Here is a 13,353-nt window from a genome sequence, read left to right as displayed (position 1 = left end):
TAGTCCTTGGATGCCCTCTGCCCTTTACTAGTGGATCAAGACTACCAGTTAGCCATAGGTGTTTCTCCTGGTGACAAACAACATTCTTATTGGGATGGCACCTTTGAGGGTATTGTGCAGAATACGCATGAGCAACAGCAGTAGCTTGGTTATCAGATGCACCCAGCACCAAAAGCACATTGACATATTCATTGTTTGCATAGTCTATCAGGAAGTTGCCCTACATGACCTTGATGGGACCAGTTAATGTTGAGCTCTGTGTGGTTAGTAGACATGTGCATACAGTTTAATGGAGCCCACTGTCATGACAAATGACAAAATGATATCCTGCTTATAAACGAAGAGAACTAGGGAATGAGCAGGTAAAAATTAAAAAAGAAACCTGACATTTATTTGAATGTGGGTTTTGATGGAAGGGGATTTTCCCATATGACCATTTCATGAGTGTACTGTGAGTATCAGGAATCTGGTAAAACATCAAATCTCTGATACTGTTACAGCCGGAAAAAGATCCTGCAAGAACTGGACCAAGAATAATTGAAGAGAATCATTTAACATGACAGAAGTGCAATCCTTCTGCAAATTGCTGCAGGTTCCAATGCTGGGCGATCAATAAGCATCAGCATGCAAACCATTCAATGAAATATCATCAATATGGAATTTTGGAGTCAAAGACCCTCTCGTGTACCCTTGATGACAACATGACACAAAGCTTTAAGCCTCTCCTAGGCCCATCAACATCAACATTGTGTTGGTGGCTGGAAACATGCTGACTGGTCAGACGAGTTTCATTTCAAATTCTATTGAGCGTATGGATGTGCATATACAAGTATGGAAACAACCTCATGAATCCATGGACCCTACATGTCAGCAGGGGACTGTTCAAGCTCGTGGAGGCTCTGTAATGGTGTGGGGCATGTGCAGCTGGAGTGATGTGGGACCTCTGATACATGAAGATATGACTCTGACAGATGACACATACGTAAGCATTCTGTCTGATCACCTGCATCCATTCACGTCCATTGTGCATTCCGATGGGCTTGGGAAATTACAGTAGGACAATGGAACACCCCACATGTCCAGAATTGCTCCAGAGTGGCTCCAGGAATTCTATTCTGAGTTTAAACACTTCCGCTGGCCATCAAACTCCCCAGGCATGAACATTATTTAGCATATCCGGGATGCCTTGCAACGTGCTGTTCAGAAGAGATCCCCACCCCCTCGTACTCTTACATATTTATGGACATCCCCGCAGGATGCCCAAATTGCAGAATCGCATGAGCATACAGAGGCAGTGAGGGACATCTTTTCTGATAATTAGCAGGTGGAGCAATTAGGTAGCATGGTAAACAGTCCCCAGTGACCTGTGTGACCTCCCAGGTGGCCTCACCTCTGACCAGGTCAGCACGTGTTGCTGCCATTGGTGATTCAGGTGCATTGGCATTGCTGCACTGTCGATCCTTGTCCTTGTGGGCTCAGCAGGTCTAGGCTGCTCACACCATCATAATTCCACATGCGGCATTTCTTGTGTCATCAGTGCCATTCTCCTTCTGCTTGTTGCGTGAGCCAGCAAGCCTGCCCCAATTGTCATTTGTTGCGTGTTCACCAAGACTGCTTGAACGTATATGGTCATCCATCAGATAGGCCATTTGGTATCTGTTTCTGACTGTAAGTGGGCCATGAGAGGCACTGGATGTCCCAGTGTTTTCACTGCACTCTGGGGCTGCCTCCGGCACCCTGCACAGGTCACACCTACATATTTTGCTGACATTGGTAGTGGACAGGTAACTGGTCAAATTTCAGGCAAACACAGGAATGATGGTTAACCTCATTAATTTAGATACATAGAAGCTCTTGGTGTACCTGGAGTTGCAATAGCCTCTTTATCAGGTTGTGCCTTATAGTAAACAGTGCATTCCTTTGTGAGGGCTCTTCTCCATTTCTGAGAATCTGGAATGGTAACTCACATTGTTAGTTGTCTTTGGATTAGACACTTTTTCTATTTTTGGGTTCCAGATCACTGAAAAAGTAAGTATAGTGTCTCAATCTGTGCCTTTTCAAGATCTTAACTCCTTACTGTAATCATACAGCCAGCTGTTTGAAAATACCTTGGGCCGGCAGAAAGTTTTGAGGTACAAATTTCTCTTAAGCTGTCAGTGGTACATAAATCCTGTCATTCCTTCTCACTTCCTTTTCCATGTATGACAAGATAAAGGCAGGGTTGGCAGGATCAAGGTGTCATTTCTCCTATTTTGTTGGGTCAGTGGGCCACCCCTTAGGTGGTGATTCATATTTGCAAGAGCACTTTGCATCTTTGCTGTGATTTTAAACTGATGATCAAAGCACAATGTGTCACTGATTTGTATCTCATTCTGTGACAGGCAGAATTATTGGCAAAGTTGTCACCAATATTTTCCCTGCATCAGCTTGTAAGATGCCTACCTGCAGTTGCATTGGACACATTTTCTTGGACTTTCCTGGTCCTGTACATACCCAACTGGCTTTTCCAGTTTATTTGCTTGCCTTTTGGAATCTCATCTGCACCTGGAGTTAATCAACACTACTTGGAACAACTGATTTAGGACATTCCCTGTTGTGTTAGTTACCTTGACCGATGATACCTGGGTAACATGCCCTACTTGGGAAGAACACCCACAAAACCTGCAATCAATTTTCCAACGCCTCCTGGAGAATGGAATTTGTTGCAAACTGGAAAAGTGCTGATTTTCTTCCTAAATGTGCTCTTTTTGAGTCATGTGCTTAGTAAAGATGGTGTCATTCCTATGGATGACCACATCAAAGTCATCATGAACCTGCCAGCAAACAAGCACCTGAAGGAGTTCCCATCTTTTTTGGGTAAGATTTTGTATTATTCTCAGGTCACTCCATGAGGTGTGCACATCTGCCAACCTCCTAACCAGCTTCACCAGAAAGGTGTTAAGTTTGTCTGGGCTGCAGATTGTCAATGGGATTTTCAGTCTCTCAAGCAGTTGTGGCGTAGAGCGCCATAAATATCAATATTTGTTTAGCATATAAGTGTGCTATCTTTGAGGAGAGGGCTTTGGGAAGATGTCGGCCGCTAACGGCAGTTAGCCTCCGGACTTGGTTCTGTGTAGAAGCGAAGTGCTAATAAATCTGTGTCTGAGAGAATTCTAGTTGTTTACATACAACTATATCCTATACCCTCACTGGTGACCCCATTTTTTTGTGTAATATGCGTCCGAGTTACTGCCCGAAGGTTATTTATGCGCCTACCGCGTTGGGTTTCTTTGCAATCACGAGGGCCTTTGTTCAGCTTCAGACAATGGCCTTTCAGCACTCACCGCCGCCCGGATTTCAGCAACATCTCTCCAGCACTCCTGCCATCGTAGTGGACATGCCGCAAGACTCTTCGGAATCCTTCAGTCCAAACATGCAGTGGAATTCATCGAGTGCCGCCAGTTTCTTCCAACCGCCAACGGTCGTGGACTCTGGCTTAGTTAGTCTAGACCTTTCCACGTGTTCTCCACAGAGTGTTGTTCGGAACATTCCTACTCCTGTGTCGAATGCACAATTCAATACAGTTCATGGCGTCGAGTGAAGTTTTGCTACTCTGGAAAATCCAGTAGTAAATTCAAACTCGAATCAGTTCCCGCCATGTGTGTATCCTTCCGCGCCGGCTAGTCAACAGGTGCTCAATGCTCGCCAAACAGCAAATATCACACCGAGTGTGCATCCTAGTGGACATGTGTGGGATCCTTGTGTTGCTTCTAATCAAGTCAACAATTCTGTGCTGGACAGTAATTACCCCGACATCTACAACCAGCCCCACCACTCATGGTTGAGTGAATACAGTGTGCATGACGGACATTCACCGGCGTACTTAAGCACTTGTGGCTTCTCTCCGAGCTACCACGTCAATGAGAATGCACATTTTGACTACGATCCTCACACTGTTCGAGCGTCCGTCGCTTCTCAGCCGCCCCCCCAGCGTCAAGTGAATTTCGTGATACCCGCGTTACGGGACGCCAATAATTCGGACTCACTATCTTCTGCATGCTCTACTTCCGTCCGAAGAAATAGGTGCACCTCCGCAGTGACTGCAGTGCCGAATCTGCCGAAACTACCGACTTTAAACCCGCTCACCCGGAGTTCTGGTTTAACCTGGTTGAGCAAACATTCAATATCTGTGCTTTGGACGATGACACACGCTTTGCCTGCCTCATGAACCATCTTCACGATCTCGTCGATTTAATTTACGATCTGGTCAAAGCACCCCCCCCCCCCCAGCAGGGAAGTATGCTGTGGCGAAATAGATGATACTGGAGCTTGTCTCGAAAACCAGGAGAGAAAATGTGCGACAGCTCATCTACGAAGAGCGTCTCGGCAACAGGTCTCCTTCCCAGCTGTGGCGGTGCATCCGTCTTCTCGTCGATGAGCGCCACTTTAAATTGAGCACAAGTGCTGTGTGTGGCAATTTACGTGCCTTTGTTAGGCCTTCTGGCAAGGTGATTCTCCGCCCGCCTGCTGACGAAGTGCTATACCTCCACTCCAGGATGGGACGTTGTCTTCAACCACCGGCATATTGCTTGCTGACTTCACCGTCGACCACTTCCGCCGCCTGATGTGGAAGAACTGTATGTTACCTTCCTAACTTCTCACCCCCCCCATTCTTAGGGATGTACTCCATACTGTGCGGGGGGAGGGGGGGGGGTGGCGGCTATGTGGCATATAGAGCGGCATAAATATTGATATTTGTTCAGTGTGTAAGTGTGCTATCTTTGAGGAGAGGGCTTTGGGAAAATGTTGGCCGCTAATGGCATTTAGCCTCCGGACTTGGTTCTGTGTAGAAGCAAAGTGCTAATAAATCTGTATCTGAGAGAATTCTAGTTGTTTACCTATTCCCTTATAGTGCTTGTCTCTGTATTTCTGCATGGCTTCCTTTACACCAGATAAACCTATTAACCCTGGCCTGTGACGTCTAACAGTGTGGTATTATCATGGAAAAAAGTGCTGATGGCTTGCACTAGATTTTCTTCTAAAATCATTTTTGTCAATGTTGCCGCTAATGCCCAAAAAACATGTGTATTAGTTAATGACAACAAATCAGAATTGTAGTTAATGAGTTGCAATATCATTGTGGAGGCCGCAGTATTAGTACCAGAAGCAACAATGGAGGCACAAGGTGCATCTTGACTAGTACATCTGAATATGGATTTGTCAGAGCTCCTATCATACAAAGCAGAGTGTGCGACACATTGTCCATTCGTGGCAAAGCTGATCTAGATCAGAAGGCAGTTTTTATATGGTTATTAAAAACAGTGAAAACCATAATGCAGACTCACTGTCCAAGATTTTGGTCATTAAGAGACTCAGTTTTCTACAATTTGTTCTGCTCATTATGAGAGGTGACTGCTGAGCAAAGTTTGTATTTACCATGACATTTTTTACCATTGCAGATGACGGTTCCAAAACACATGCACACAGGTTGACAGTACTGTCACAACTGTTCCCCCATCCCCCTTTTCCATGGTCTTCAATTTGGTGATTGAGAGATGGCACTATTTTCAACAGGACAATGCTCATCCACATGTGGAACATTTCTGTATGAGTTGTCTGTGTGATATTGAGATACTCCCATGGTCAGCAAGGCCCCCAAATCTGTCTCCGAAACAACACATGTAGGACCAGCTCGAATGTCAACTCTGCCCCAGTGCCAGTATCCAGAATATCGAGGACTAGTTACAACAGTTGTAGTCCAGGTTATCTTAGAAGAGGATACAAAGGTATTATGACAACATCCCCAATCAAATCAGTGCATGCCTAGAGGTCAGTAGGGGTGCAACATCATTCTGTTAAGGGGACTCATACAGCCAAGTTCTTTGTAAATTTGATTTGATATTGCAGTCACTTAAATAACATCACATACCCTCTCAACCTGTAGAGTTTCATTTTATTTCTTTCTTCCTTTCTGGATGTTTCACTTTTTTGATCAGGAAGTGTAAATAAAATAAATAATAAATAAATGAAATGTTCGTTTCCATGCATTAAAATGTCAAGATGCTCATTAAAGATATTTTTATGTGAAAATTTATGAAAATTAGATTTTTTTAAAAATGAATGGGCATAGCTGTTACGTGTTATGTTGTATGTTTATTGTGAAAGAGAACAGAGGGGACGGAAGAGTCATCTTGCGAAAGCAGCAAAAATCTGTACCAGGAACATTGCCCGATGGTGGCACAATTATGTGCTAGCTGCAAAAAATGAATTTGAGCTAGCTGCTAAAATTCAAGGTCATCATCATAACAGCTGTAATACAGAACCAAAGCATTGTAACTTTGGCTGTTTTAGGACTTACGTGAGACTGTTCATTAGAATTTTGCCTGGGTCAGCACATCAGTCATAGTGGTAAATGAGGAGCTCTACTAGTATGTTACAATGTGGTAATGTATGTGATAGAACATATTCTGAATCTCTGAAGTTGATATGGGTGTTTAAGTCTAATTTCTAAAATATTTTGGAAAGTAATAGTGAGAGAGTTGGACAGTGATTGGTAATCAAAAACGTGGTGGAGCCATGTACGATTTGTCCCAATTTTTGTTTTGTTCCTGTTGAATAGGAAGTGTAGGTTGGAAAACCTTAGACCATTAGTGGGATTTTAAGATTTTTTCTATGACTCAACACCATGCCAATCAGTGTACTATGCTTTAATTGGTCCAGTATCATTGTGTGTTCATTTTACATGTAGTTAGAGAGATAACAATAATAATAATAATTAATAACTGAATAGCAATAATCTAACAACAGAAGAAGAAACTAGCTCATGAAAAAATGTCCTTACCATCACTAAATATGAGAAAGTTATTTTTACCATTTGTGCAGATTCAGTATCAAACTCTTTTTTTGAATGTGGCAAAGCTTTTACGCAAAATTTGATCAAGTGATATCAGTAATTCATAGCAGTCAGATGCAGGTAAGAGTTTAAATTAAATCAAATACTATATGATAGCACAGACACAAAAATATTTGTCAGGCACCTAGCAGAACATTAAGCATTATTATGATCCAAAGTCGTATAAAGTGAAATTCAAATTAAAAATATAAATCTTGTCTGTAATAATAATTGAATTTACCTGTGGTGATACACTTTTGAATACATTGGTACCGAGCGAGGTGGCGCAGTGGTTAGACACTGGACTCGCATTCGGGAGGACGATGGTTCAATCCCGCGTCCGGCCATCCTGATTTAGGTTTTCCGTGATTTCCCTAAATCGCTCCAGGCAAATGCCGGGATGATTCCTTTCAAAGGGCATGGCCGACTTCCTTCCCCATCCTTCCCTAATCCGATGAGACCGATGACCTCGCTGTCTGGTCTCCTTCCCCGAAACAACCAACCAACCAATACATTGGTTACTTTGAGAATGTATTACCTTTGGTATATATAATCAATAAAATAATAAAGAATGACTGATATAATCCACTGGTAGTCAGCAGTTGTCACTCAATGGCTGTAAGTTTAATGACTGTGGAATACGAGGTTCTTAGGAAACTATGATTTTAACTGATCATGATTATGTGAATCCCCATGGGCATATCAGATACCAACTTCTAAAATATACAAGGAAAAATATCACAATGGTTGGAGCAATATATTTAATATTAGCTGTCACTATCATATTATGAAGCCTGCTTAGTGTCAAAAAACCCAATATCTGATAATATGACGTGGTAACATCACTCATGAACTCTGAGGAAGTGATTTCTTCTAATATACACTAGTTATGAAAGAATTTTCCAATTCTTGGGACTCTAGCAGGCATCATACATCCTGAAGATAACCTACTTTATTTTTTCAGATGACACATGAATGATTTGGAAGACTAATATAACATGCACTGTCACTTTAAAGGCAGCACTACATGAACCATTGAGCACAAATTTGCTGGATCTCATCAGAAACATATGCTTATGTGTTTTCCCTGCGTAGCAATGATATACCAGAAGTAAGGCACCACAAATTGAAGCCACCACAAATAAATGACTAAAACTGTGAGCTACATAACACATCCCCAAAACTTTCTTGTGCAGAATGTCTTACATAGTGAAAGGTTAATGAAAATGTTTTACGCAGCAGAGCATTAGCTTGTACTCTTTCTGTTATAAGCATAGAGTAGCAGAGAGAAGGTGTGGAAAGAAATAGTAAAATAAGTGCATCAAAGAGTCACACTATTTTGAACAGTGGTTATCACTTTTTTGGAAAAAATTATAATTACTAGTCTCATTAAATCAAAGTTGCAGCAATCTAAATATCAATAACATACCTTAAACCATCCATCTCTTTCAGAGCAGTTGGGAGGGTCACTAAAAAGTTATCATCCAGCAGGCAGATTGCAAGGTCAAGTTCCACCACTTCTTGTGGTACATTCTGAAGCTGTCAAAACAAAATAAATACTTAAATTAAAATTTGTAAGATCACTAACACAGCATCATTTTAATGTTTTTGTAATTATTGTCACCTGCAGTGTTACTACTTGAAACATTACACTGCAAAATCCTACATGCAATACAAACAATGAAATGATTAATGACATCCACTCAAAATATAGTGGAGGACTTAAGCAGTGAATAAGTGTGTGATCAAAGGTTCAACAAAGTAGTTCAGATTAAAAACTTGTACTCTTCTTTGAGCACACATATACCCACAGCAACACTGTCCAGGTTCTGCAGCTTGAATCGGATGACTGGTTGTCTTTGGTGGAAGAATGAAGAAGAGATGAAGAGAAGGAGACTGAAATGGAAAAAGGGGAGGGGGGTTTGGATTGGAGGAGAACAGGACAGATGTGTGGCATCAGAGATAGTTCACTACAGTGTAGATTTGTGTTACACACAAGTATAAGGACACAGGATTATAAAGGAGGTTCAGAAAGGCCATTAAGAGAATGGTGTAGATTGATTAGATATAAAAACAATACTCTGAGGACAAAAATGAAGGAATTGCTAATGCAGTACATCTTTTTCCTGGTAATGAACACTTGAAGGCAAACTTACATTGACTATGGCATCCATCCCTCCCTCAAATGATTTTAAGTTTAAAAAAACTGTTCCTTATATGTATTATGTATAGAGTGTTCAACAGTGCATATAATTTGTTTTTATATTTTAAATTTGCTCGAAGTGTAATGTTCTAGTTGCCCTATATCTCGAACAGCTGTTACACTGTTAGATGCACTGGCCAAATAAAGAAATAACGTAAATGTATTTATTTGTGTCATATTCTATGACTGTATTAGCATGTATCATTTATATTTTTTAAATTGTTTTTTTTATATTTTTGTATATTGGCACAGCTGATGTAAGTTTTCTCATTTCTATATTGCATAGCAGCTGTTGATTTGGCACAGTGAGTATGCAGAATTTTGTTGTCTATCTTCTGTTTTCACTTACTTGCTGCTTAAGGTAAATGGTATTTTTTCATGTCATAAGCATTTTTTTGTTGTTGCAAATACTTTATCTGTACAAAATCATTTTTATCCAGTATTTAGAATTTTATTGCCATCAGCCATCTATCTTTGTGGAAACACAAGATTTCTGGCTTTCAATAAATAAATAAAAAAGAAAAAAACTGTTAAATCATAAAATAACCTAAAGTGAAGGATCCAGAGAACAGAAGTGAGAAGTCAGTGTCTGATGGGGTAGAGAGGGAGTCACAAAAAATGAGACAGGACCAGAGGTGAACGCCAGTGTATGATTAGGTCTTATTGTTTATGAGACCAGGAAGGCTGTGGAAACAGAAAATATATTTGAAGGGCAATTACCATTTGCACAATTCAGAGAAGCTTAGGTATCAATCAAGATTCTAGCAACTGTAAGGCAGCCACTGACATTGACAATGCCTCCTTTTAGATATCCCCAGAGCCAAAAGTCACATAGATTCAGATCAGATGATCTTGCAGGCCATGCATTTGGAAAACCTCTGGAGATAGCATGTTCAAGGAATGTTGCATTAATCAGTTCTTTCAATGGTGGAGGGAAATGAGATGATGCCTCATCTTGCATAGAAACAGTGATTTCCATGCTGTTGAGCTCTTCCAAACAGCATGCTGTACAAGGAGATCTCAATAACTTTCAGACGTCATGCTACACCTGACAGGTCTTCTGAATATACTCTGTTCAAAGAAGAATGGACAGAGTATAAAGGTGTTTATGAATACACACCACAAAGACACACACAGTGAGTGAAATGGCTCTTTGTGCACAACATCGAATTAACAGAATCTCAGAGCTTGCTTGTCTGTTTATTTACTGCATCCTGTAGAGTAAAATGTGCCTCACCACTCCATAGAATATTGCTTGGCCACTTGTCATCAATTTTGATGTATGCCAGAAACTGAAGAACAAATTCAGAATGTTACTGCAGATCACAAGGTTTCAGTTGCTCACCATATGAGTCTTGTACAGGTACCAGTGTAAAATCGACCATAAAACTTTCTGTTCTGTTGAACATGGGATGGACAGTTCTCATAACACTGCATGAGCACTAGCACTACTTGGAGAACATGCTGCATGGTCAGTTAGGAAGAGGAGATTAGTGTTTAACATCCCGTCAACAACGAGGTCATTAGAGACGGAGCACAAGCTCGGGTGAGGCAAGGGTGGGGAAGGAAATCGGCCGTGCCCTTTCAAAGGAACAATCCCGGCATTTGCCTGAAGCGATTTAGGGAAATCACGGAAAACCGAAATCAGGATGGCCGGAGGCGGGATTGAATCGTCGTCCTCCCGAATGCATGGTCAGTTACAGCAACAGCAACCTCATCAATAACTTCCACCAGGATAGGATGCCTTCCTAGTCCTGGTGCCTTGCAAAGCTCACTCATGTTTTCAAATTTCATTATCATCTTCTTTAAACCATTTAATGATATCAAGCATCTCCTCAGAGCTCTGGGTCAGCAATACTGTCTAAAGGCAGCACTGTAATTGCTGCCATTTACATAAAACAGTTTCACTAACAATGCACAGTCTCTCATTTCAATAGCCACATTGCTCACTCACATTACGGCTTGTCAATTGACAGTGTGGATGTCATACCATCATACAACCAAAGTACAGTGTAAGATCTGCACTTGATGGTCAAAATTGGAACTAATAATTTTCCAGTGTAAATCGGTTCCATATTAATCCATTAGCATATTTAATTCTACTGCTCTATGATAATTACAGCTCACACTGAACTTCCATGGGTAACACTTTAATTATAACCACCTGGTAGTTTGGTGATTGTCATTCATATGGGTGAACTGTTCATGAATACTTGTGCACACGTTAAAAGCCATGCAGCTGTTGAAGAGGTATTGCATATGATGTGATTGCTGTCAGAGGTGACCCTGCCTCTGGCTGCACTGTTGACAGATCTGGAATAGGATGTGCTCCATAGATGCATGGGACAGGCCTTGCATGTCAGTATTTTAAATGGATATGAACAATAAGGCAAGTGGTTGTATCTTTGGGAATAATGAAAACAGAATAGTCATAGCCCTGATGGAGGACACTGTTCAGCTATTCCAATCCCATGTGATATTCAATATATTCAGTTCACTAGAGTAACTGGTTTACTTTCTTCTTTTTTTCCCTACACAAATTAGCAGTAATAGAAAGATGGTATGTAAGTTGTTGGTACAGCTTCCTCCTCAAATGTCTATTTCAAAAATATCCTCTAATACAAGGAAGAACATAAGGTCAAATAATAACTGTTCTATGTTTGATAGGAACATCAAATATAAAGTACTCTCATAATTCAGAGATCAAACTAGCTGAACATGTCTTCAGTTAGGATACAAATTCAGCTTGAGAGAACTTCAAAGTTTATTATGTAAGATCATTACAGTAAATGTAGTGAATATATAAATACGTTACATAGAGAAATATGCACTTGTAAACGAGGTTACATTTTCTGTTTCTTGCTCATGTGATTGTGTAAGTACTTCAGAGTTAAGTGCAATTCTGATTTTAAAAAAGTGGCGATGAAGGAAATAAACTGAATGCTACATTTTGCATGCTCTAGGGATTGAACACATCAGCTCGTTATTACAACAGCTACAGAAATCCTATTAATTAAAAATTTACCTATTCTTATTTTGCTTTAACAGGAAATTCTGAGTATATTCAAAGGAGAACAATGAAAATGGTTAAAAATTTGTCTGCAACATAGAGGAAGCTCATACAATTCAAGAAAAATCTGAACTGGCAGATGATTATATAATGTTGAAATTGATTTTTAAGATTTTAATTTTAAAGTTGTATATCTGTTTAATATATGATATTTAACATGTACATTTTATGTTAACACTAATTTTTTATCTTTGCATTGCAGTTGTAACACGCTATCACTAACACAGCCTATTACAATGTATGTGTTCAGTGACATGTAAGTAATCTGAATTATCAAAAAATGGCCATTTTCTGATGAAGCCAGCTCAGTAAAGGTGTCTTCAGTAGTCCCTACATCTTTCTCCTGCAGAAAATACAAAAATTAAATTAAATACTGCTCATGTATGGATCTATGTTTTGTACACAATCCATATATAGTTCACCTATGGATGGAATTTGAATAAACTTTGATATGCAGGAGACACAACTAAGACAGGATGCCCAAAATATATTCAGAGTGAGAAAATGCAGTGTGAGTCAAAAGTCTAGCATTTGACAATTCAATACTTCATGCAAAAATGTAGGTAGAGAGGTGAGAATTGACACATATGCTTGAAATGACAGGGGGTTTTACTGAAAGTGACTGACATATGCTGCTTCATATGACACAAAAGCAGTAATTAGCATATAAATTGATTTTTAGCAAAGACAATTTTCTTAATAGCAAATGCTTAGCATGTTGGCCATCATTCATCAACAATACCTGTAGTCAAGAAACAAGGCTGTGAACAACATTGTACAGCATATGAGTAGGTATGGTGAGGAAATTACTGTTGTACGTTGTCTTTTAGCATCCCTAATGTGGTCAGATGATCAAGGTAGACTTGTAGCTTCAGGTAACCCCACAACCAATAATCACACGGATTGAAGTCTGGAGACATGGGAGGCCAGGTAAGCCAAGCATCATGGCTATGGTGGTTCAGCATGTGATCCTCACCAAACAATGTGCATGTGTAGCAATATGAGGTGGAGCACCATCCTGAATAAAAGGTCATGCCTTCCAGCAGGTGTTTATTATCCAGGCTGATTATCTCTCTCTCTCTCTCTCTCTCTCTCTCTCTCTCTCTCTCTCTCTCTCTCTCTCACACACACACACACACACACACACACACACACTACAGCACATTTTATATGTGATTCTCATGTGATGTCACTGATGTGTTGCTATCC

General features: G+C 40.4%; 1 protein-coding gene across 1 annotated transcript in view; it reads right to left on the bottom strand.

Annotated features, from left to right (window-relative positions):
- The window catches only part of LOC124771147, a 64,661-nt gene that overhangs the window by 34,364 nt on the left and 16,944 nt on the right, over positions 1-13,353 (bottom strand). The window contains exons 2-3 of the mRNA XM_047249294.1: positions 12,368-12,487; positions 8,301-8,410 (exon numbers count right to left, since the gene is read on the bottom strand). Of these exons, the coding sequence (XP_047105250.1) occupies positions 8,301-8,410; positions 12,368-12,487 (230 nt within the window). The remainder of the gene's footprint in view (positions 1-8,300; positions 8,411-12,367; positions 12,488-13,353) is intronic.

This window comes from Schistocerca piceifrons, unplaced genomic scaffold (genome assembly GCF_021461385.2).
Source record: "Schistocerca piceifrons isolate TAMUIC-IGC-003096 unplaced genomic scaffold, iqSchPice1.1 HiC_scaffold_899, whole genome shotgun sequence".
Lineage (NCBI taxonomy): Eukaryota > Metazoa > Arthropoda > Insecta > Orthoptera > Acrididae > Schistocerca > Schistocerca piceifrons.
The sequence above is the reverse complement of the archived record's forward strand: the minus strand, read 5'-3'. Positions and strand labels throughout refer to the sequence as shown.